Below are 27,925 nucleotides of genomic sequence, written 5' to 3' on the forward strand. Positions count from 1 at the left end.
AAAACAGTTGGTATTTTTACCTAAAAATTGATTTATGAAATAAAATCATAAAGTTTTCACTTGATTTTGAATACTTCTTTAAAAATGGATGCATTAATTTTTAAATAAAACCCTTTTATTTAAATTTAAAATCAACTTTTCAGCGTCATACATTTTAATAATTTTACTAATTTTTAAGAAAAGACTATAATGATGTATGACTTATAATTGTTTGAATAACTCATAAATTAAGACTCATATAATGGAACTCATTATTATGCGTTCAACGTTCTATATGTTTCATATCACTTAAAAAACATTTTCGTTTATATTTATTAAATAGTCAAAATGTATTTAGCGAATAGCAATTATGACTTATAGCTATAACAAAAAAGCAATATTTAATATTTATGTTATTGAAGTCTTTATCACGTGTTCTACATTCTATTTGCTCATAACATTTTTAAAAAAAATCATGTGTAATATAATGGAGGACTTATACCAGTTATAATAACCCTTATAATAATTTAAAAAAATTTTCGTGCGCATGTTTTTTTATTTGGAACAATATATTTAACGAATGGTAATTTCAAAAGTTTAAAATAATTGCTTCTAATATTTGTTTTTTTTAATCCAAACTTAAAATTCTACTTATTTCGGCTTAGAAGTTTAAAATGTGTTGTGATAAATTTTGAAGAATTCACAATTTAATAAAATTTGGTAAGAAAATAAAGTAAAAAATATTAAACTTGCAAAACAAATAAACATCTTATTAAAAACATTGTGTATTTGATTATGATTAAATTTAAAACGTACTTATTGAAAGAGCAAGACCTTTTGATTACAATGGAAACAAATAATCAATATAACTGCTTGTTTCCATTGTACAGCCATAATCTAAAAAAAAGAAATAAGTACTAATGTGATAAGTACTTATCATGAAATAAATTATTTATGTCGTAAATTTAAGTTTGAATGAGCATAAAAATTCGTTTTATATTATGTTAAAATTAGGAAACAGAAAATGGAAAGAAAGAAATTTATGTAACGTATTTTTTATGATTTTAAATAAGGATTGATGTTAAATTTCGTACGTTGCAGTGAAGACAGCCGAATCTAAGCAATATATTTTAATTGAATGCATTTAAAAAAATTACATAATATTACATAATTTAATAATATTGTTTCTTATAAATGATGAACAAAGGAATTAAAAAAGCACAGAATGGTTTTACAAATTTTAAAAGTTCTATTTACTCAAATTAAAATTGACTTTTGAGTTTATAAAAATTAATTAACGTTTCGTAAGCCTTATGGTTATTCTTATTAAAGCTGTATAAAATATTTCAAACAGCTCCCTTTAATATCAGATATATTAATAAATTATGTTTAAAATCTGGATATAAAGCAGTAATTCAAAACGCTTGTAACTAATTATTCATTTTACGTATTATTTTTATTATTTAATTTTACGTTATTTATTTTTTATTTTGTAACATTATTGTCAAAAATACTAAATCTTTCATGAAAAAGGGATTAAATATTTAAAATATAATGATTCTATTTATTCTGTTTCTTACAATTGCACAAAGTTGGTTTAAAATATTCGCTTGCTTTTTAAGGATAATTTTTGTTTGTTATTGAAATATTCTAGATAAGAACCATTACGGTATTTAAAATAAATTGTTTTTAATCTTTTTATTTATCAGTCATTGCTTTTATTAATAACAATTATTTAGACATATTTCATTAAAATTATATTAAATATTTAAACTGCATTGATTCTGCCTAAAATTCTGTTTCTTGCAATTGCCTACAAAAGTTGGTTTAAGTTACTTCGCTATCTTTTAATGATAATTTTTGTTTGTTATTGGAAGCTTTTTGAAACAAGTCATTGAAATAATAAAAATAAATTAATTTAAAACATTTTATTAATGAATATTATCAGTGTATTTTATGAACCTAAGTCTTATTATAAGTTTCTATTTCTCTTTCGTAACATAAACTCACTGAAATATTCATATCATCATCTTCTACTGAAAGAAAAAAAACTTCCCTAAGATAGTAACAATAATTTACGTCAGTACATGTTGTAATGTTGCGAAGTAGTGTTGATTGATACTACCTGATACCTATACTACCTGATTGAGACTACCCGATTGAGGGGGGGGGATAAATCGAGTAAATCAATAGCCTCCGAGTAAGTAAAATATATTTTTATTTACATTTAGTCTTCATGCTGTTATGACTACCTATTCATGTCACTGCAGTTTTCTACTTGTTTTTTGAAAAATTGATTTTTAGCATTACACAGTTAGCAAAATTATATATTGCAGCGCACTGTTACAAATTCCCCTTTCTTTTTTAGGACTTTCCTTGTATGTTTGATAGTTTAAAGCTGTTTTGTTTACAAAACAGTTTTCTTCTGTTCTTCCTCCCAATCATAAACTGATTTAAACCATCAGTTCCTTGCAGTTTTTCCCTACAACACTGCATTTCTCAACTTTCTTTTACGATAAATCATTTTACGATTTTTTTCCATACTTGTTCTTATTGTCAGCAGTTAATTTTAATATGGTTCAACTGAAACTGCGATTCAATTTCATTTTGAAATTTATTCTTTACCTAATTATTTATATTCCTTTAGATATAATTTTTCGCCAGACATTTTTATACTGGTAGATTATAACAGGCGTGAGTATTTTTACACAAAAATATTACTTCACTAAGTAAGACTTTAAAGATTAAAACATTATCAGATTTTTCATCATACTGAGACACTTGAGTAGCTCAGAGGATAGAGCGCTCACCTTTCAATGAAGTGACGCAGGTTCGAATCCCAGTGTCCACAGGTTGTAGGAATGAATGTTGCCTTCAGCTCTCACTTACTACAGCACATTACTGACATAGAATTTTTCGTTAAAACGACGGAGTTAATGGGCTCCTTATGTTGAGTTAGCAAAAGCATGCTTTTAATGCAACCTCATATGTCCTCATGTCATACATGCTCATAGTTATGAATACTCATCGAGTCATAATTTTCCATTTATATTTTGCAATAGATAAGTAGAAAACTGTGGTAAAGTTTTTATTTTCTATTAATGTTTTGTTTTCTAAAATTTGGGTCAGAGATATTTTACAGTCGAGAGACTTTACTTTGAATTTCTCAAACACTGAATTTAACGTAACACTAATAAAAGAAAGTAACGCGGAATTATCGTAACAATAATCAATTTTTTCTACACCTTAAAGATACTGCGATTAGCAAGGAAAATTTTGCGCATTCACTGCGACGCTATTCAAAATATCTTAATTAGATGTTCTTCGTTTATGTTTCTAGTTATAAATTGTAAGATTTGAGTTGTCAGTATCAACTCCCTATTTATAATCATCAGTTCTCAAGTAAGCAAAAATATGCTTTTAATTATATTCATTTTCTTATTCACGTATGCATACATTCATATTAACGTCAGAGCAAATATTTGCAATTTTTTGAAAAAAAAAACAATTTATTGCATGTACTGAATTATAAAACAGAACTGAAAAGTAAATTTACCTGAATACATGGTTTTTATGCGTATTCTAAATTACAAATTTTAAAACTACCAAAATTTACCACATATGCCACATTTTAACACATATTATAAAACTATGCATTATTATTAATTTTACAAACTATTACCAAAACGCGTCGGTACAAACTGACGAAATTTCCAATGCTCCCATCGAGTTAGAAACACCGTATATTTTACCATAATCTGCTAGTTTTGACCACAATCATTTCTCGGTGCAATGTTTGAATAATTTAACAAAGCAACTCATTAAAGTGAAAAAAAGAACAGTTGTTTATAAAAAGAAAACTCTAAATATTTTTCCTTCATATTTCTAACCAAATATTTTTAATGCCATCTTTTTCGTATAAAAGGAAAAAAAAATCTCATAATTTCCTCATATTCAAGTTGCGTCCAAAAATATTTCTTTTACACGTGATACCACCCCATATTAAGTTCGCTTTAGTTGAGGGAAGACAAAAAAAGGGATGTTGAACATCACAGCCAATGTAGCATAAAACTAAGCGTGGAAGTTCGGAATTGAACCATTAATCTTCAAAATTTCGCTTTTTTTCTCACTACATTAATTTCCTCTGCCTCTTTCTGTGCCCTTCTTTAGTGTCACATAATAACCGTGCTCCGTAAAAAGCCAGAAACAAATGGTAGAAATTTCTTGAAGGAAAACGAGGAAACTGGTGCTCAAGTACGTCAGGACTTTATAGGAGGCACTATGAATGGAGCTTAATCTTCAGGGGAATAACCTGTCATACCTGTAATCGGCCCATCGCCTTTTAAAGTGCCTAGCAATTTAAAAATATATAGCTCTCCGAAATAAAAAAAAATAAGTGAGATACTTTATATTTTTTATGAAACTGTGATATACAATCTAGTGTTCTTTTTTTGTTGAAAAAATTTGAAACGACTGGAAAAAGCGGGAAGGTTAAGACTTCGTACGACCAGTTCTGGAAAATAGCTGTAACTATAGTTTGGCAGAGAACCTAAAAGATAATAGTATGGAACAGAAATGGAAGTATTTCTTTTTTTCCTTGGCATTCTTTCAATTTTTATATCAGCTACATCCTTTATACTTTTATAAGTATAGAGATCAGGGTTGAATATATTGAAAATTTTTTGTGAAGATATTTTTTTTGAGAATTGTGTTTTCTTAAATTAATTTGTAATAATAAGCAATACTTTAAAGTTAAATTATTTATTCCTAAAAATTATTCGTTCATTTTTGTTTGCATAATTTCAAATAGATTATCGAAATTATAATTTTTTTTTTTAAATTCTAGAGTAGAAATCTATTTGATTTTCTCGTCCAAATTTATTCTCTTCCTTGTTTACTTATTCATAATCAAGATCAGGGTTGAATATATTTAAAAAAATTTTGTAAAGAAATTTTTTTTTTTTAAGTTTTCTTTCGTAAATAAAATTATAATAATAGGCAAAACTTTTAAATTATTTTTAATGGTTCAAAATTACTATTTTTCTTTTTTTTTGTACAATTTAAAATAGGTTATCATAATCATAATTTTTTTTAACATTTCTAGAGTAGAAATCTACCTGATTTCCAAGTCCAAATTTATTATTTTCTTCGTTTACGCACTCATAATAGGAATCAGAGTTGAATACATTTTATATCCTGAATATATTTAAAATATTTTGGAGTTTCATTTCGTAACTGAATTTTAATTAATAAACAAAACTTTTTAATTATTTTTAATGAATCAAAACTATTATTTTTCCTTTTTATATAATGTGAAATAGGTTGTGGAGACCAAACGCTCTTTTTTTTTTAATTTTTAAAGAAAAAAATCAGACTGATTTCTGTATTCAAAGTCATTTCTTAATTCGTTCAAGTATTCATACTAGTGATCAGGGTTGAATACATTTTAAACATTTTCAAGATATCTGTTATTTTGGAGTTTTCTTTTGTAACTGAATTTGTAATAATAAGCAAAACTTTTAAATTAATTTTTATGACAAAATATTATTATATTTCCATTTTTGTATAATTTAATTTGGGTTATCAAAATCATACATCGTTTTTCTTAATTTCTAAACAGAAATCTAACTGATTTCCAAGTTCAAATTCATTTCTTCCTGTTCTTAAGTTTTCATAATTGATCAGGGTTGAATATATTTTAAAGCTAATTTCGGTTGAAGATAATGTTATTTTGGAGTTTTCTTTCGAAAAATAAAGTGTAGTAGGTACATAGCAAAATTTTAAATTATTTTTTTTATGGTTAAAATTTTTATTTTTTCTTCTCTTGTATAATCCAAAGTGAGTAATTGAAATAATATATTTTAATAAATAATAAATTTTAAAAGATGAAATCGAACTGATTTCTACATTCAAATTTATTTCTTCCTTTATTTACGCTTTCATAACTAAACAAATATCTTTAACATCTACGAAGAATATTTTACACGGAGGAAAAAATTCCGGTAAAATTACCGTTCCTTATGGACATTTCTGGTAAAAAAATATTCAAATAATGGTAATATTCAATATTCAAATAATGGTAATTTCAAATAATAGTAAACCAGAACGATGTGTTTACTAAATATTTTATTTGTACAAATGAAGAAAATAAACTAAAGTTAAAATAATTACATGAAATAATTTTGATATTAAATCAAGGAAATATCAGACACTGAAGTGTCCTTTTAGAATACGGCATATTTAATTTTCTTCTTTTTAACTGATAGTAATGATTATAATTATTTTGGAGTTTTAATAATTAATATCAATGAAAATAAAACATAAAATTATCTATCGCCATGTCCTCATACTTTAATAAAACTAAAACTCAAAAGTTATTTGCCCAAATAACCTCACACCGGTAACACTTTTCTCCTTTTATTCTCATGAGAAATTTATTTCGATATCAAGAGACTTGCAAAAGGGTTGATTCCTTATTAGTGCTAATTATAATTCTAATAAAGTGCTTTGTGTTAACTCCAATTCTATTCAATCTACAGGGATTCGCGTGTCTGTTTTTTTATCATTATATCTATCAAAACGGCAGTTTGTAACCTTTTTTTTTGGGTATCGTTTCGGCAATTATTTTAAATTTAAATTTGAATGTCTATATGTATAAATTGTTATTAATATGTATGCGTATGTTTAAACTGTTAATGAACATTTATATTTTCTAAGTTAAAAAATATAAACAAGATTTACGAAAATCTAATAATAAAAAGACTTTGTTTGATTTAGTAATAAACAAAATTTCAATAAAAATCAAAAACTTCAAATATTTCTTACTATAAGTTTACTGAAAAGAACATATGTTTAAATTGTTAATGAACATTAATAGTTTCTAAGTTAAAAATATAAACAAGTTTTACGAAAAGGTAATAATAAAAAGACTTTGTTTGATTTAGTAATAAACAAAATTTGATTAAAAATTAAAAACTTCAATTATTTTTTACTATAAGATTATTGAGAAGAACTTAATATTTTTGTATTAATGATGTAAAAAAGTTTTTATAATCTTAAATTAAATGAAAGCATTTTATATGTTTATATTAATAACTCAGCTCTGTCAGATAATAAATCGATTTAAAGAAAAATATTTAACTGTTTTTAAACATATATATTATTAACTTGTCAAGTCATCAGTAATGGTTGACGTTCGAAAAATTATTCATTTGAAATTGCGTGACAAACTAAGCAAAACGAACATATTTCGTTTAAAGCTAAATAAATGAAAACAAAAGGTCCGTTACGTGATGTAATGTTGTGTCACGAAACTTTCAAAATCATTTCTAAAAATATGGAAGTAAACAAGATACGAAGTATACATAGAATCGTTTAAATAGAATAATATTTTTAGTCCCATTGTATTTTTTTAAATGCATTTTGCTGTTTGGAGTTCATAAAAGTAATTCCAAATTTTCTTCAAAGGCTTTGTCGTTATACGAAGTAACAATTTAGCAACTATATTTGTTAAACTGTTACGAGTTTGTAACGAGTGTTAGGTTACGTTTTTCAATCTGCATCCAGCGCAGCAACATATATGCTTAGTATAAAATTGATGCAAAATGTTATAGTTTGAAAATGTTAGTGTTTTTCTTCTTTTCTTTTTTTTAATTTAAAAGCTTATTTTTTAATAATCCAAAATTACTTTAATGCATTGTTTGGGTTCAAAAAAAATAAAAAGAATTAAAAATAATCTATTGGTTTTTATATGGATTTAATAATTATTTATATTTAAGTGGAGAAAGTAGCAATTTACAAAATTTTTTTTTTAATACATAAAATATTTGTCTGTTTCAAAGTTCAAGCAATTTTTCTCAGAGAAACAGTATATACAGTTTAAAGATAAAGCTTTGTTTTAGGTTTAAATTGAGTGCTTCAAAGATTGAACTTTGCTTTAGGTTTAAATTGAGTGCTTCAAACATTGAGCTTTGCTTTAGGTTTAAAGCATCCAAACTATGAATTTTATATTAATATTTGTAAGCGAAAAACACTCTTAAATGATTAAATATACAAACAATAAAAATTTAATACGACTCTATTTTGATGTAAATAAAATACACATACTCGAATTTTCCCTACCATAGACTTAATATTGACAAAAATATTTGTTTTAACTACGCAAAGCGATGTCTTCTGAAAATTTTCAAAACACATTGAAAATGTTTAAATAAGGCTCTCATGTCAGGTATCTTGCCATAGCAAATAAAGAGCTTTGTCAATATACAGGTACATAAACTCTATTACTTGAATTTTGAAAAAAATCCCTATTGTGGAATACATTTTAAAAGCGTATACAAAAGTGAAGTATCAAAAGTAAGGCATTTCTTGGAAGTTTTCCTTTACGTGAGATAAATCAGCGATCATCTGGAATTAGTTGTCGATGCAGTAATCCAAAGAAATGGGTTTTATGATCACCTAGAAAACCTATTGATTGCTATGATGAATCTCAAGTGATCCTTTGTTTGGAAGTTGAGTTTCAGAAGAATTCTGAAAACCCAAAAGCTGAACGAATGAAACTAATAGTGATTTTGGCATTCTATCTCATACAGTCTAAGTAAGGCAAGCAACTTTGATGAATTGGCAAAATTATTTTTTCGCGGAGCCTCCACTGACTCAAAATATACTTAGTGCAGTACATGGGTAAATGACTAAAGTTGATGACATTATTGATAGTACGTTGTCGAATCTACTATATGTACGCTCATGGGGGAATGAGCAGTTAGGTTAGAGAAGTAATTAATTTCTGTTTAATTCTGTCTGTGGGGGAAAAGTTGCGATGATTTTATTAGTGCAACATTAGAGCCACTAAAATGGAGGCCAAATTTTGAAAATAAAGGGAAATATGCAGAGAAATACTGCAAATTCACAAAGAAAAAAACTCCGACCATATTTGGTGATATAAAATTGATACAATATTATATTAATATATTAATCCAACGCAATATTGTATTGAATCATTGTATTGATATTGTATGTTTTACTTTGGTTTCATTGATACAATATTAGAAAGCACTCCTTCTGCGGATATAACTGCGTGAGCTGATGAAGAGATTAAATCTTTTAATTTTTTGTTCACCAACTTTTTAATATATATATATAAGTTCAAAATGAAGAATAAAACAAAGAAAAATTCTAGACATATGAAAAAAAGGGGTCCGAGGTTAGAATTATTTACTAAAAATTCCTTTGCTAAATAATTTCCCTTGTTAATCTATACAGTTTTTCCNCCCGAGAGCTCGTGGAATTTACACAGGTGAAACCTGCGATGACGTAAACTGCCTATCTTAAACATCACAACTTGGTGCACTGGTAAAAATCCTCTTTAAGTGACAGCACAAAAACTTTTACTTTTTTGAGTATCCCCCATATTCCAAACATTTTTTTGAAGAAAAATTATTCAGCCGCACGCTCTCTTATTCAGTTGTGCACGGAATATCGTAGTATTCAGTACAAGGAAGTATGTTTCTCTCATCTCGAGTAGGCACAGAATCTGTTTTAGCGCTTATCAGAGAACTTCTCCTTTTTTTAGCATTCAAAACTTGACTTTATAGCTGCACGTATATCAAGTCACCCGAATCTATCCAACGGAATACCAAATGGAAGATTACAGATATTTTCTCCGGTCCTTCTTTTCGAATGCAAGGGGATAGTGCATCGGGGAATAGCTTTTGTTATGCCATAGTTTGAGACACCTCCGTGAATGTTAAATTGCGTTATAAGCTTGGAACGCCATTTAGCGTTGTTTCCAGTACGTGAGTGCTGCACCGTCTTATGGTTCACATGCATGCAATTTGATAGTTACCTTGTTTATGGAAGCTGTGCATTTTCATTGTTGGAGTCTCAGAAATGAAATCCGTAGAAATTTATTTCATTATTAGCATTGAAGAAAAATCTTGATGATTGATTATTTAAATTTCTTTCAACATCTATTCCAAAATACAATGTTTTAAAATCTAAAGATTTTTAAGGCAAATAATAGACCAGTTTTTAAATAATTAAAATGTAATAAGTCTAATTAAATTAAAATAGGAAATAAAATGTCGTAAGTCCATAGTTAAAGTGTATTATTAAGAAAATGTTTCTAACTCCTATTACATCTCAATTTTCAAGCAAGTTACTACACAGAGAGAAAAAAAATGACAAAATTACAGGCTGTACGGTAAGGATATTTCTGTTAAGAAAATCATAATTGATAAATCCATAATATACGGTTAATAAATCCATAATATACGGTTAATAAATCCATAATATACGGTTAATAAATCAATTATATACGGTTAATAAGCCCAAAATATACGGTATTTAAACCATTCATTTCGTAAATTTTCGTTCATATTATGATAATGGTTTATCGCAAATTCTGGTTCTCAAAATTATAGTTCTTTTAAGCACACGTTTAGTTAAAGGTACGAAACTGAAAATTAAATTTGACCAAATAAATGTTTTGTATACCTTATTCTAAAGTATTATGATAAATGTACCAAATTTTACCTAATTTACCAAGTTTTATCACAGATTATAAAACCATATTTCGTTGTTAAATTTACTAAAATAATTACCAAACAACTTCCGTAAAAATTGTCGAAGTTTTTAGTGTTCCAAAAAGCCAAGGATAAGGTAAATTATATCACATTCTGATAGTGATGACCCTACATTTTTTTTAGCTTATAAGTCCAATTAAATTTATGAATCTTATGAATTAAATGCATTTTTGACTTCGATTTGGGCAATTATCTATAGTTTATGTATATGCATGTATAAATCATCTTTAATGTATGTGTAAATCTTGCATAATGTAATTTATGTATAGTTCTAGTTTTTTTTCATAATTTTTTAATAAAGAACTTTAAACACTTGATGTACCTTTATATTTCACAGATACTTGCATACGTATATTTGAAATTTATTACTTTTATAATAGTACTTTTTTTAATTTCAAACTACACCCAACGACTATTTTTAATCTTTATGGAAATCTGTCCCAAACATTCGAATGTGTCTTTCCGAATGTGAACATTCAGTGGTAATGCGGGGAATTAAAATCCTTCAGTCCTGCAGATATAAGTCATAAAAATTGATTTTTCAATTTTTACGCTCCCTAGTTGAAACTTTTTCTCGTTATCGTCCCTGTAACTGTAACGTTGCAAAAGTAAACAAACTAATGGTGTTTAGTGATTACATCAGATTTTTAATCTAGTCGAGTGATAGTCTTGGAAATGATATTAAAAACGAATCAAGTATATTTATGATGACGTAAATTATTCAAAAAACAAGACGAACTCTTTCAGAAATAACGATGATTTCAAAACTGAATATTAGATTTATCAGGAAAAAAATATGCTATTAGTTCATTTCAATGAATATTAATCATCAAAGACACTATTTAGGAAAGAACATATTTTATATTTGCAAATGAAAGTTACATAAAAAAAAATTGTTTGGGCGGAAATTCTAATTTCTGAAGAAATTGGTCTTCTGATAAGAATTAAATGCAGCATTTCCACGTATTTGGGTTGGTATAGCAATTTGGTGTTTTTCATTAACTATTTAGAATGTTCCAGTTTTTTTCATAAATTCTAATTTAGATTCTAATTCAGTGATTTTATGGACTTTAATGGACTTTTTAAATGTACTTTAGCATTGAAAACTGATATTATTAAACTGTTTAAAGTCTAGACTATTGATTTTTCTATTTTCTTAATAATGGGACCTCGGAATTGAGACTTGGTGATTTGGAATTGAGAACTGACCTATGTCTTAAGTGCGTGCATTTAAATATGTAATTTATGGACGTTTAGGGCAACTATCCACACCACTCATCTTTTATACATCGGTTATATGGATCATGTGCAGACGAAGGCTTTTTTTCGAAGTTTTCACCTCACAAACATTATCACCTAATATTAAAAAGTGCAAATTTTAATATCTTGATGCATTGTCAAAAATATATCACGATATTTTACAATTAAATCAAATTTCTACATTGGTGACAAAATTTTTGTTACTCAAATAAAATTTAAAACCATTCACAATATTAAAGCATTCAATAATTATCACTTAAAATTATATTCCCGATATTGTCATATTCGGACAATATTGGGAATATGACGCACCTATGTTTATTATAAGTGGCAGTAGGCCTGCGGTAGTCAGAACCTGGCGTTGTTCTACTTGTTTGAAAAATTGGATTCCTAGTACCAATTACCGATAAGTACTATTTTTTTTACAAAGCTTACAATAATTTACAATATAGTTTACAAAGTTTACAATATTGTCCCCTAAAAGAAAACTTTTAAAGCACAATAGTATAAAGTTTTTGAATTAAGAAGTTGTGATCAAAAAAGATGTGAACAATTAATTATTGTTGAATTATAAAAAATTAAACTGAAGTGTTTTAGAATTATAATTGAATACATTTCAAAGCTTTCAAAATTCAAAAAAACGTTTGACTGGATTAGACTAAGCAGGCCGGGATAACCTGGTCGGTAGAGAGCTGGGCCCACGCCCGAGAGCTCGTGGGTTCGAACCCCACAGGCCGAAGACTCCGCGTGTAGTAAATGGTGACAGATGCACGTTAAATCTGTCGACTCGCAAAGTCCTCCATGTTCCCCTAACAAATCAATACCTCTGGGGGTACTGGACTGGAGATCGAAGTCGAATTCTTGGCCATAGATGGCTCCATTGACAAACAAGAAACGCACACTCTGCCTTAAATCTGCTTGGTTTCATCAAGCAGGCTTAGTGTGGCAAGTAGCATTAGAAACAACAACAACAGACTAAGCATATTTATGTTTAACGTTACCACTAGCGACGATATGTAATATTTATTCTATTTTCGGTAACGTATGTTGGCCACCTTATTTGTTTCTAGCATACTTTACTTCTGTAATTAAACTAAGAGTTAGACGAGCTTTAGGAATATTTAATTCTTTTAATGGTTAGTTTTGTTTCGATTTTTTTTAAAAATATTTTGTGAAAATACTGTTTCTATGACAGCACCCATCATAATCTATTACAAAGGTTTCCGTCAACGAAATTTCGTATTTTCGGTACCTTGCCCAAACCACATAATGACGGAAAGAGCTGATCGCTTAGAAAACATCCAATGAAAATTCGCAAACTACTGGAGAAAAAAAAAACACGATCCAAATCAGTGATCCCGTTCTCGAGTTATTAGCGATCATACATCCTGGCAGATTTTGCTTTTTACATTTTAGAGATATAAATGATAAACGAGAAAAATTATACATAAATAATACATAAGTAGACATTATATATGTACCTTTCATTTTCTAAGGAATTCATTCTATTTACACTGCTGATCAATTCACTGCTATTTTCTGAGGCATCTTCAATATGAGATTTCGATAAATTTGGATTAGAGTTCAGATCTGTAATAAATACAAAACATTAAAATACAACATTTTATCTATCATAGATGATAAAACAAATAATTTGGCTTGATATTTTATGTTAACACTTTTTACATAATTGAAGAAATTTTTGCGATTTTAATCTGTTGCGATTTTGATCCCTTTTATTTACATATGAATAGCACTGAGTTAAGTCAATATATTGTAAAAAACTACTGCTTTTAATAGTAGTTTTTTACAATATATTGACTTAACTCAGTGCTATTCATACTATCATAGTGCTATTCATGCTATGTGCATACATAGCATGAATACTATTCATGCTATATACATATAGTGCTCAGTGCTATGCATAAATAAAATACACAAAAAATAAATAGTTTTTTTTATAGGTTCTGGAAAGGATAACTGTGGCGTTGAATGAATATATTTAGTAGCATTTTCATCCGTCTTTCTTTAATTCGTCGGGAAGAAAAATCGTCGGATGAGAAAAATCGTCGGGAACTGCATGCAGAGTCGAACGTCTCATAACCATTGCTCACTCAAGCACGTAAAGCAGCGCGACTTCAGTGGGCAAGAAATCACCGGACGTGGACAATAGCTGACTGGCGGGATTTAATATGGTCTGAGGAATCACGTTTTCGCCTTTATTCAAAAAAATGCTCTTCGTCGAATGCTACAAAGAGCAGATGAAGCATTTCATCCTGACTGTGTGCAAGGTCAATATGTTTCGGGTACGTTTTCGACTGGCCTTCAAAATCACTTGACTTAAACCCCATTGAAAATCTGTGGGACATATTGGAAGAACGGGTGAAGCGTCGAAATCGGCATCCTCGCAATTTGGTGGATTTGCGCTATCAAATCCTCAGCGAGTAGCTTATACTGGATTCGACGTACCTGCAAAACCTCGTGGACTCGCTTCCTAACCGAATCCAGGTGGTTATTGAATCCAGAGGCGGTGTTGCACGCCATTAAATGATGTTTTTCATGATTTTCTTGAGGGTGACTAATTTTTTGTCCGGTGTGTTTACTTTTTTACCGTTAGTATCATTTTATAACAAAGAATTTTCCCTAATTACAGTGAAAAACATTTCTAAGGATTGTATTGAAAAATATAGCAAAATCACATTTTTTTTTCTTATCGTGTCTATTCTTAATTTAATTCCAATAAGAGATTATATAAGGTTCTTCATTCCCATAAGAGATTATATAAGGATATTATAGTTTATAATTGGAGATAGACAAGTAAATTTGACATCTATAATAAATGTAATACTTTATAAAAATTTAATGTTTCCAATATATTCAATATATTTAGCACATAATTTGAGTTACACACTGAAGTTGAATCTACAAATGTAACGAACAATTGTCCCTGTAACAGGACTTTTCATGCATTTTTATTTTAGTAAAAAAAAATTAAGAAATGTAAGGAAAGAATAATTAACTATTGTATGCATGTAAGGCATATAGAACTTACTATCATATTTAACTATTTAAAAAATTTACTAAGCATGCAATATGGTACACAACTGTAAATTCTCATTGTTGTTTAAAAAAATAGAGCAAATATGAATTGCACAGATTCTACTCTTTTGAAAACTAAATCTCTATAATTTAGACTATCAAAAACTACAGTTTTCATGAAATGCAGCTTATAATTAGTCGCTATTCTTATAGAATTTAACTAGATGCTCTGTTTTATCTAGTTATAATTACTAACTATTAAAATTACATTAAAGAATAAAATAATAAACCCCAATCTTATTAAAGGAAACTGGTAAACAAATATCACGCTAATTCGTAATGAAGATGCACTGTTGCGTGCTATTCAGACATTCTCCAATAAAACCAGTTAAATAAATCTACCGAGATACTACAACAGAAGAAGAACAATAAAGAAGGTTTTCTTTTTCAAGCTTCCAAATTCTTCTAATAAAGCTACTAATCAAATGAACGCCTAAACAATTAGTCTAATTAATGCTGCTTTTAAGCATTTGCTGTTCCTATAACACAAGGCTGTATTTATTTATTACCAGTTGAAGTCAATCTCCATATTTTTAATACTACATTTCTTAGATGCATGCAGCTATGTTTGGATAAGCGACAAAACAAAAGAAAAACCGATAAAGCAAGTAAAACAATAAAAATATGTAAGTTTTGTCTTGTTTCGATAAGAAAAACTGAAATCCTACCTGCTTAATTTCAGTAATTGCAGCCCAAGTTGAAGAGTAAATTAAAAGTTTAAAAAAGAAGACTCTTTGAAATGATTAGAATTATTTAAATATAAATTATGCGAAATATGAATCCTCTGAATTTATATTTAATAAGATGCATTAAAAGTAATGTTGCTGGGTGATACCATGGTTCATCCAGTATGTGGTGTATTAAATTAATTAATAAAATTGTTAAAAAAATTATTTTGTACGTGTGCATTTGTGTTTAAAATATCTAGTTAAAAATCTGAATTCATTAAAATTTACTTATTTGTGTTCTTAAAACTTGGGTTGTATGATTTTTGTGTATCCCTATAACGTGAAATATTTAAAAACACCAGCTACTGTTTCTCCTGCGGTAAGAACCATATCTTTTTATCTATATTTATTACATTATTTGTATCTGTAAAGAAACAATTCCGATATACGTTCTAATTTTTTCGCAAAACAGGAAATAAAGTATGGTCAAAACTATCAGAATATGGTTTACCGTGTTTCTGGCTCTATGGAAGCATAAAAAAAGTCATTAATTAAAAATGATTTTGGTAAAATTAACAATAAATTATTATTTTTTAATGAGTAATAAAATGAGAAATTTGAGTTCTTATTTGTGTTCTTAAAACTTGGGTTGTATGATTTTTGTGTATCCCTATAACGTGAAATATTTAAAAACACCGGCTACTGTTTCTCCTGCGGTAAGAACCATACCTTTTTATCTATATTTATTACATTATTTGTATCTGTAACGAAACAATTCCGATTTACGTTCTAATTTTTTCGCAAAACGGGAAATAAAGTATGGTCAAAACTACCAGAATATGGTTTACCGTGTTTCTGGCTCTATGGAAGCATAAAAAAAGTCTTTAATTAAAAAATGATTTTGGTAAAATTAACAATAAATTATTATTTTTTAATGAGTAATAAAATTTGAAATTTTATCATGCCACCTTAGAGCATGGCCTAAAAAATATTCAATGAGTTTTACTTTTCAGTTTTGAATTTTAACTACATATGTGGTAATAAATATTATAATTTTAAAAACCAGAATGTCCGGTAAAACTTCGAAATACGAATGAAAAAAACTTCCAAATGAATGGTTTAAATACCGTATATTTCTGTTTTTCTATCGAGATTTATGATTTTTTTCAACCAAAAATGTTATTAATTTTGCTATGAATTTTCTCCGTGTTTTAAAATTCAAATATAAAAATGAAAAAAAAAATATTTAAGAATATTTCATCAAATATAAAATGCAAATACAAGTATCTAATAGCAAGTTTGTACTATTTTTAAAATGTTGTTATATTTCCCACTACATAATAATACTAAAATTTTATTTGCTTGTTTACATCCCATGAACAAGTTATTCCAGAGACAGTTCTCTTATTTCCCTTTTACATGTAATAACTTCGCACACTCTCATCAACTTAAATGTTTATTATTCGTATTAAGTTCCCAGACGCCTTTCCCATGTTGTAATCTTAACCACTAGTTTACGGAATAAGGTATCTTTGCCGACAGGGCTGCGGAAGATCATACGGCAGCAAGCTAATGGCCCACTTTTCACCCCACTATGTCAGTGCTAATAATGCCAATTAGTTTGGAGACTACGTAAACTACTACGTCATTTGAAGACAACGCATTGTTAACAGCAGCTTGATTTCCCCCCTTTTAAAATAAGTTGGCCATTTACGTAATAAACGAGACGTTACATTGTATTATCCGGCTAGTTTATTTCAGCGTAAACAAGAAACTCGATTTAAAGTGCATAATGAACTATTCAATGATTGCTGGCAGGCATTGTCTTTCAGCAGCATTCTATGATTGAAGACCATTATTGAAGTGTTTGAAAGGCGGACTTTGAATGCATTTGAATTGAAGTTCATATAAATTGTAACTTATTAGCTACATTAGAAGAAAAGTTGGTTAACGAAGCTTATTATATTAGACTTGGATTTTAAATAATGTTTTGACGTTTGCTTATAAATTGAAAATAGCTGTGTACATTTTAAATTTGCTTATTCTTTTATTTCAGATTAATATTTAAATGAACATTTGTTATTATTTATAAATGAATATTTGCATCGATTTTATTTTTGCCATTTTACTGATATAAATAAACATTTATTTACAATTATTATTTTTTATTTATTTCTAATAAATTTTTTCTAATAACATTCAAAGAACTTATTTTATTAATATCTAATACAATTCTAATTATACATTTTCTAATAAAATTAAAACAAGACTTGAGCTTTTTCTTACGGTACGCTGAACAAAGAATCCGAATCAAATTACATTACAAAGAACCAACAATTTTGGTGCATCAACCATTAAAACCATTTTACCGAAAAATCTACTTTTAGCATAAAATCAACTTTTAACGTAAAATCAACTTTTAACGTAAAATATATTTTTACCGAACTTATTTAATTAAAATTATTCAGTGCTTTTTCAGTAATTATTACTGTAAAAATTACGGAATATCAGAATTTTTGTTCCAAAATATATTTCGATTAAAAAGGATTATACGGCAAAGTGTACCGTTCAAATGTGCTGGTACTTTTTACAGTAATTTGATCCGTAATTTTTTGCAGTGTGCAGTTGGTCATGATATAAGCAAGTGTTATTTGTTAGGCATACACCATTGAAGATTATATGATAACGATTTTAATGGTATTAAACTTTAAAAAAATGGTTTAATTAATAAGAGCTTACACTGTAAACAAATTTTTTAGAATTAGAGAAAGAAACTATCAGCAGGCGTGTTGATATAATTTATTTTGCCAAAAAAATATTGTTATTTAAAAACAGTCTCCTGTTTTTTAAGCAGACTAGTAATGTTATTTTGTCAAACATTCTCCGTTATTTTAATTAGCCACTTAACTGTTTTTTCGAAAAAATAATCTATAAAATAAGTATGTCCTTTTTAAGACAAATATTCATAAAAAATTTTAAGTACTATAAGAACGAAATTTGAAAAACTTGAAATTTGAGAAAAACTTTTAAATTTTGATGCCGTAATGAAATTTTCAAAAACGTTTGATTTAAGTTTATCCAGAAATTATTTGTTTAAATATTTATGAAGCCTATAAATAGATTTTTCACTTGCTTCGATCTTTATTTATAAGAGTATCTTACGAAATGATCCAATAAGAAACGAAAGACTTTTGAAGTTAGAGCAAGTGTTATAAACTTAGTATGTACGTTTTTCATGTCTTTTTTTTCTCTTTTTTTGTCATTTATAATAATTTTCCACGTATTTGAAGATTTATGAAGGATTTTTAAGATTGTTTTACCGATATCTTTCGAGATTTGTTTATTTTGTACTCTGAGAAAAAATTATCAAAAACACTAGAATATGGTTAAATTAATAGTGTTTCTGGCTCCACAGGAGCGCCAAAGGTCTCGGTAAATTTTTCTGAAGCTCTTTGGAAATGGTTTGGTAAAATTAACAACATATGGTTTTATAATAAAGGATAAGATTTCGAAAATGTAGTAAAATATCATAATTTCATCATGATACATAAGAGCAGTGCAAAAAAAACTGTCTATTCGAGGAAATTAACTTCACAGTTTGGTATTTTTTTCTTTTTAATCAAATGTCTGGTAAAGTATTATAATTGTAAAAATCAAAATTTTCATTTAAACCAAATTAATGGTTTAAATTTTATATATATTGTTTTTTTATTACCAGAATTGTGTTTTTTGTCGGAATGTCAGGTCAAAATTGAAATCAAAATGTCTTATATCAGAATTGTCATGACCATACAGTAAGATAATTTTACTAGAATTTTTTTTTTCTGCACAGGTAAAAACTATAATTGCAACCGCGTCTGTGAATAATAGTATTCAGTAAAAAAAGCTTCATTGACTCCTGCAGTTTTTAAGTCCGGTGCAAGGATTAAGAGATTTCTGATTTTATACTCGTTAAATAATCATTAGCATTTTTGGAGCTATAAATCATTTTTACTTAAAAATCTCAAGAAAACCCACGTTATGATAATTTATTGAGCCATTTTTCGTAATGAGTACTAAATCAATGATTCCAGTTTATGTGTTTCAGTTTAGATTTATAACTGTATTTTTTGAACTAAATGTGTTCAAAATAGTAAACGTTTTTATAACACAAAAAGAAGTCGCGTAAGTACTAAAAACGTATCAGAAAATGCAAAGCAACAAAATTTGCCAAGATAATGATTTTCACTCTTTGCTAAAAGTACTCTAATTGAATATTTTAGCGTAAAACATAGGGTCGCACAACAATAAACATTTACACTGGGGGAAAATTCGGAAAGATGTTAAAACACAACAAAAGGTAGCTTAGTATTTTTTACTTCAATTTGTTCGTAACTATCGAAAAATAAATTCAAAAATACGTTTTGTTAAGAAGTCCTTTCTTTCCTAGATGGTCGAAAACCTTTTAAAAACCTGAAATTATTTTCTAAATTTGCTTAAAAAGTTTACAATGAAGCAATTTCTAAGAGTTATTTTAGGGTTTGGGGGATGTTAATAATAAGTCAAATTTCAAAAGTTATAGGGTAAGCATATTTTTTAAATTTTGTTTTTGGAAAGCCTCCAAATTACCATGTAAGCTATTATATATTTTTTTGTATTGCACTCTGAACTCGTGGAAATTCTGGAGAATTTATAAATACTTTACTGAAACAGAAAACAGAAGAGTTTACATTGGAACAAGCTTTTTCTTCCACTAAAATACTTCAATCTTTTTAATTTAAATTGTACTGTATAAAGGAACCATACGTTTTGTTTGCTTAAATCAAGTAAAAAACAGCTCTTTGATGATAAAAAAAACTTAACAAATGTTATATAATTTTCAAAGTAAAATTAGTTTCTGCTGCTAAATTTCCTTAGTGCAAATGATTAGGCTGAAAAGAAAAGTATGGTAAAAACGAAAAGAATATGAGATAAATTACTATGTTTCTGGCTCAATGGGATCACCAAAAAACTTGTAAATTTTTACCAAAATGATTTGGTATTGAATTTAGTAATATTAACAATAAAATATGGTTTTATAATATGTGATCAAATTTGATAGATTTAATAAAATTTGGTAATTTTATCATGATACTGTAGAGCATGGTAAAAATACACTACTTATTCAGTTAAATTTAATTTTCAGTTTTGTATATTTTTACTAAATGCGTACTAATAAGAACTGTAGTTTTGAAAACCAGAATTTGTTGTTAAACTATTGTCATATGAAAGGGAAAAATAAAATACCAAAATCAGTAGTATATTTTTTTTTAACCGGAATTATGCTTTTTTTCTAGAAATTACATTACAACACACTACGGCAATTTTACAAAAACTTTTTTTTCTCTATCTAAAGTAAAATAATATATACGCAAGAGTGTCTGTAATTAATAATCCTTAGTAAAAAAATGATTCATTGACTCCAAAGATTTTTAAATCCAAAGCAAACATTAAGAGATTTCAGATTTTTATGTCTTCAAATAATCGTTAGTATTTTGACAGCTAAAAATAATTTTTATTTAAAAATTAAAAACAACAACCTCGTAATGATAATATATTGAGTCCCTCCTCTTAAGGAGTATTAAACAAACGATTCCAGTTTCTGTGCTTCAGTACACATATGTATTCCTGTATTTTGTGAACGAAATGTCCTTTAAATAGTAAAAGTTCCATTATAAGTCTTTTATTAAATGTAGAAAACCTTTTTAAAAACTTGAAATTCTTTTCAAAATTTGTTTACTTTTATAACAATTTTATATTATAATTGTTTTCAGAGATATTTAAAGGCTTGAGGAACAGAAATAATAAGTTAATAATAAGTAAAATTTTAAATTTTTCTGGAGAGCGTACTATATGAATTTTATTGTTGGAAAACATTATAATTCTCCTGTAAGCATTTATTTCATTTATTTGTATTTCCAGCTAGTTGAAGTTCTGAAAACTTATATATACTTTTGTGGAGCAAACAACAGAAAGTTCCATTTCGCTAAAAAAAACGTGTGTTTCACTGAATTGTTCAAGATTTTTAACTGAAAGTGTACTCGCTTTAAAGATACTATATATTTAAGGGTGTTATTTTTTGCTTAAATAATAAGCAACTCTATCAAGACAAGGAAATCTTATTAATGCTTTTTAGTTTAATAAGTAAAATTAGTTTGTGCGACTTATTTTTCCTAAGTCAAGCATTTTATTCGATAAAAAAGCAGTTTGCTATAAACTACCGGAATATGGTAATATTTACCGTGTTTCTAGCTCTTAATGAAATCCAAAAAAGCTTGGTAATTTCTAACGAAGTGCTGATTTAGGTAAAATTAAAAGTAAAATATTGTTTTATAATAATTGAAAATTGATAAATGTGGCATACTTTGGTAATTTTATTATTATACCTTAGACTATGGTATAACAACCGTGTATTCACTTTAACTTCTTTTTCAGTTTTTTTTTCTAAAAGTGTGGTAATTAGAATTATACGTTAAAAAACCAGAATTTACAGTAAACCGTTAACATGTAAATGGAAAAACTGCCAAATAAATGGTTCAAATACCATATACAGTCAATTCGCTATAACTCGAATATTACTATAACTCGATTTTTTATGAGGTCCCGACCCTTTTATCTTCAATTTCATGTTAATTATTCTCGATTAGTCGAATTTTACTCCCTTTAACTCGTTTTTTTTGGATCTTTTGAAGCAAGAAAACAAAAACCTAGGAGCTGATATCTTGTCCCTTCCTTTGTAACACACACACACACAATATTGCCTTTCGCACTCTTCATGGAGAAGCTAAAGCTGTCCCTCTTGAAGTATGTGAACAGTGGTTAAATGAAACGTTACCAAATTTACTTCAAGGATACAATGAAAATGNAGAATTATGGTCAAAAGCATACAGTTCGGTAATTTCACCGGAATTTTTTCTATCTTTTTATATAAGACAGGAATTTTATTTGAGCCCATAATATGCGTATGTAAAGACATAACGATAATTTTAGCAAAAAAAAAGTTCACATTTACAATTTAATAACATTTAATTTACATTTAAATGCATTTAAATATAGTTTTCATTATACGTTTTTCATTTACTTATCTTAACTGTAAAGAGAAGTTAATGGGAGACACAGCAGCTAAGATAAACTTTTTTTAATGTGGTAACTGTTTTCAAAATTTCCAAACTATTTTTATCATCTAGTTGAGGAGCACATTTTTATGAGCGCAATTTAATTTTGATCAAATTTTAAATGATGCATTTTTAAAATGAAAATATACCTTGTGAGGCATAGGCGTTCAATGTTGATGTTAGCATAGTGGGTAAGTAGGGTGGTTCTGATTCACATTCACTTTCTAAATATCCTAAACGTGCTCGTCTACCTAAGGCTTCCATCGGATGCATTCCGTTCATACTGCGTGGTGGTACTGCTGGGGGTGCTGGTTCTGGAGGGCTTTCCCCAAAAACTAAATTAAAAATAAATACAACAAAGATTATATAGAGTGTCTCTATGAGTTATTTAAAATTAAGCAAATTAACATAGTTAATATAAGAATAACAATAATATATTAAGAGTATAACAACATTTAAATATTGTACAAAAATTATAATAAGCTTGAATTTGAAACTACCGTTTCAAGCAAAACAGGCATTTCGTAAGCAAAAGTTAATTCCTCCATTTTAATTGATATTTTCAAAATCATAATTATTCTGAAGGAAGAATTTAAAGAACCACAACTTTAAAAAATGGGAGAAGTTTGGGAAATTTTGAACAACGAAAAGATCAAACTCCTTAAAATGTATAATTTTAGTCGTTGATTTTGTTGCATATATCGGTTGTTTAACAACACTAAATTAGGTCTATGAAATCTGTCACTCTAAAGAAGTATAATACTAGAATTGGGTTGGTGAAAAGATCTTGTCTGGAAAGCTCTATACAATCTATTATGTGGTAAGGGGTGGCCTGCTGGTCGGCACACTTCACACGGGATGAGAAAACCTTTTTTCCATTGGAGTAAGACATAGATCTCTAATGTCCACTGATAAGCTTGATGATAGCCGTCTGTACCCGCCTACAAAAGTTGAGTGATAAAATCCCCACTCCCCAGAGCACTTTCCCTGGTACCATTGGTGAGCAAGTGGGATGGTTTAAGATGCATTATTTCAGGCGTGAAAGAATTATTTATATTTGTTGTATTTTCCCATGTTAATCACAATTTTCGAAGTAGTATAAAATGGATTTTATAGCATTGAATGATATTGTTGATATGAATACATGACGGATTAGATATAGATTAGATTATTACGGATTAGATATACCTTAAATTGCTTAATTTCGTAGACCCAATTTTATTTGTTATCTTACATTCAGTGAGAATTTAGCTTAAAATTCTGAAAATTATCATTTATATGAAAAATAGAGCTTTCAAGAAAAATCTAGATATCATTCGTAAAAACTTAGCATTTTTAAAGACACTTTTAGTAGCATAAATATTGTTATTTTTTTAAGCGTAATTTATTTTTTGTAGTTTCATAAAATATGTCAAATTTCAATTAAAAAAAGCTTATATATTTTTTCTATTAAAAATGAATGTGCATTCAAGGCTCAAAATTTAAAACAAAAAAAATTCCTTTTAACGACAATTAAAAAAAAAAAACAATTTAACCGAAAAATGGCCTTTTTAAAAGAATTTCAATAGCACAATTATTGATTTTTGCTACAGAAAAAAAGATAACTTCATCTTCTTAAAAAATTTTCAAAAATATCCTCAATTTCAGAATAATAAACGAAATTCCGAATTTTCTAAAATATCCTAAATTGCAAGCTCCTCTTTCATATATAAATGAAACTATTCATTATATGATAGAAAGTCGAGACAGTAATCGAGGCTCTATTTTCCTGTCACAAATCAGAAAAAAGGATATCACTTTCAGGAATAATAAAACCAGAAAAATAGAAAGCTACTTATTTCACTGAATAGACTAAAATGGCAAAACTACAACTTTAATTATACATTCATTTCTTTCTGCTAAAAAAAATATGCTTTATTTAGTAATTTCTAATTTTACAATATTTGTTTACCATTTTATAACCAGGCAACGCAATAAAGCTCGCTATCATTCAAAATCGTCAGATTATAAAATCATTTTTAATCTTTCATTACATTTTGAAAGATATATAGCAAGTTGCATATATTTAAATAAATAAGCACCCCTGCATGAATATTTTCCACACTTCTAGCTTTTGTTTGCATTTAAAATGGTAGTTTTAAGCATTAAATATAGAAAAGGGATTATACTAATAGGCTGCATAATTTTGCTGGTTATATGTTTGCTAGTTAATAAAAATTCGGCATTTTGTAAATATTTCTTCCACTTTTCCTGATATATCATTTCGGGTGATTTTATTCCTATTTATAAATCCATTTCGAATTCTTTAACTCAGAAAAGTGTTAGAATTTCTGTTAATTATTTATGACACATAGGGTAAGCACGTGATGCTTTCTATAGTAAGAAAAGGTGGAGGTAAACGTTTTTTTACAGAAAGAAAGTTTTAGTCTTGGTGACAAGATAAAAACTAAACATTACTAAAACTAAACATCTTCTCATTAAAGGATGAAGATAATACCAAACAAATTACTAACAATAAATGGCTTCTCTTTGAAACAAAATGATAATTTCATACAAAAATAATAAAACTAAGCAACTACTCATTTAAAGATAAAGATACTACCAAAAAATATTACTAAAGCTAAACAACTTTTCATTAAGGGACGATAGGCAGGATAACACCAAAAAAAATTACTGAAACTAAGCAGCTTCTCTTTGAAAAAAATGATAATTTCAAACAAAGTTACTAAAACTAAACAGCTTCAAAGATAATTCCAAACAAAACTACTAAATCTAAACAGGTTCTCATTAAAAGATAAATATAATACCAAAAAAATATTACTAAAGCTAACAGCTTTTCATTAAAAATTAAAGATAAGATCAATCAAAATTACTAACACTGAAGAGCTTCTTTCTTGGAAAAAAATTTTAATTTCAAACAAAAATACTAAAACGACTAAACGAGTTCTCATTAAAATTTCATCACATTCAGGTTATAAAACAATGTTATGCTTTGTTTCAACACACATAAATTATAACAGTGAGTTTTAGACTTAAATTTGCAGAGACACATAATTTCATTGGAAAAACTTAAAAATCAAATTTTCTTCAAAACCTTTCTTCTTGAAACAAAATCTTACAAGACCATCTGATTTGCCCATTAATGATTAAAGTTAAAAGTCCTTGCAAGTACTACTTTCAACCAAATGAGATTACTCTAAAATTTATTAAACAAAAGGCATTGTTAGTATTTTCTGATATCTGGGCTCGCTTTCAAAAACTAATGTTCAACAAGTGCCTGAGTGTAATTCTTTTAATATATTACACAGGGGAACAATTTTGCATTTGTTTTTTGAGGTATTCAATTTTTTAAAGAGATCTTGGATATTTTTATGTCATTGATTTCAAATTTGCAATCAGTTTCTGCTTCAAAGCTACAGTTTTATAAATGACCTTTTCTATTTTTCTAGATTCTATTTTTGCGTAAGTAAAAAAAAAAAAACGTTGCATATAATTGGGAGTCGTGTAAATATAACAAGATCTTTGTTTTAGATATTACAGAACGTTACATATGAAAGGGGGTCACGTAACAGCTGCGTATGATGGCATTTCCAGGAATGGGTTCCTATATGCAGTTTTAAACCTAATGATGTGCCCTATCACTCTTGGAAGTTCGTCGCAACCTTTACATGTCCCACTGCATGATATGACGCTTTTACACTTCGACATCGTACATTTCGACAAAAAGTAGACTAAAATTTCATTTTAAAAAATTTAGCTTTAGGAGCATAACTAATTTCTGGTATTAAATCCAAACACTTGACCTAGGCAAAATCAAGTATTAGTATAAATACAACAAAAAATTATCTCCTAGTATAATCAATGTATTTGAGAAACAAGTGTTATTTAGTTTTCCGAGTGTGTGATTGCATTGAATTAAAATATGTAAAAATCAATTACATAGAAACAATAACCATAATATTTTATTGCAATCGAATTTGGTAAATGATTACTTTCATGAATAGTATGCTTACTACATAACAAAATTTACTACGGAAAACTGGGAGGTATTTAATAGCAGTTATATATGTATTGAATATTTTGCTAATAGTTGTTTTAAAATTCAACAAACTAAAAATAATACGCCAAATTAATCGTTTGCTACGATAATTTGAAAGATATTTGTATAGTTTCGTTGAATAGCATTCAAATGTTTATAAAAATAATATTGCCCAAAAAATATTACTGATAAGTTCGCTCCAAATCGCTAACTACAACATTGCAAATTCAGTTTGGTTACAAATGTTTATCAACGTTAGTCACTTTTTTAGTACGTGTATAACAAGTGAAAAAATAAAATTCTTTCGTAACGTTTTTCGATACCATTTATTTTTAAAACCCTTAAAATACTTCTAAAGCCAGCTAATAGTAGAATAACATTTAAAGCGCGCAAAGAATTTTATTCCCAACGTGATTGAGGTAAGAAGAAAAAACATCAACATTGCTTCTGTTTACGTTGAGAAACAAGTTAAGAGGGCCTTAAAACTCTTAGAAAACTTTTACGCCTACAGCCAGAACAAACACTGTATTCCCATTGGATGTTCAGGTTGTGACGACATTTTAATGGAATAAATGAACCGTTAAGATTCCCGGCCGTCAAGGGATATTTAAGAGAATATCCTTGTGCCCTGGGTTATATTACAGCACTTTTCCACTGCACGTAACCCACAAAAAGAAGAAATTTTGCGTGTTATCCTTGTCCTCACAGCTGATAAGTTTGCTTTAGAAAATGGATGGCTTGTTTTTAAACTCGGGAGGCCAAGCCTAAAATTTGATCAAGAACTTTTAAAGAAGCTATTTTTTTCTTCATATTTTACCTATGTGTACAGTTTTATTTAAAAATGAATTAGAATTTTCTTTCATAAATATTAAAAACTTATAGTGAAGCAAATGGGCGGTAAAATGAGTAAATATCGGTTTTTGGAAAAAGAGTCATATAACGATGTAAAAATATTAGTTCCACAATCCACTATTAAATATTAAACATTAAAAATTAAATGTAAAAGTGGACTAAAGTATTTTATATCAAGAAAAAAGAAGTAAAAAGCAGTAAGGAAAGGAGAAGAAATCAAAAATTTTAGTTGCCGAAAAGCCTGTCAAAGACAGACGCTTTATGAAACAGAAAAACCCATTAAATGTAACGTACCGCTTACCAATATATATA

At 27.8% G+C, this 27,925-nt stretch overlaps 1 protein-coding gene across 2 annotated transcripts in view; it reads right to left on the reverse strand.

The window, feature by feature from the left end:
- Window positions 1-27,925, reverse strand: part of LOC107438670 (teneurin-m) — a 468,170-nt gene that overhangs the window by 207,840 nt on the left and 232,405 nt on the right. For both annotated transcript variants that reach the window (XM_043039103.2, XM_071179700.1), the window contains 2 exons: window positions 22,872-23,057; window positions 13,304-13,412 (listed from right to left, as the gene is read on the reverse strand). In XM_043039103.2, the coding sequence (XP_042895037.2) occupies window positions 13,304-13,412; window positions 22,872-23,057 (295 nt within the window). The remainder of the gene's footprint in view (window positions 1-13,303; window positions 13,413-22,871; window positions 23,058-27,925) is intronic.

The sequence above is a fragment of the Parasteatoda tepidariorum genome, chromosome 4, assembly GCF_043381705.1.
Source record: "Parasteatoda tepidariorum isolate YZ-2023 chromosome 4, CAS_Ptep_4.0, whole genome shotgun sequence".
Lineage (NCBI taxonomy): Eukaryota > Metazoa > Arthropoda > Arachnida > Araneae > Theridiidae > Parasteatoda > Parasteatoda tepidariorum.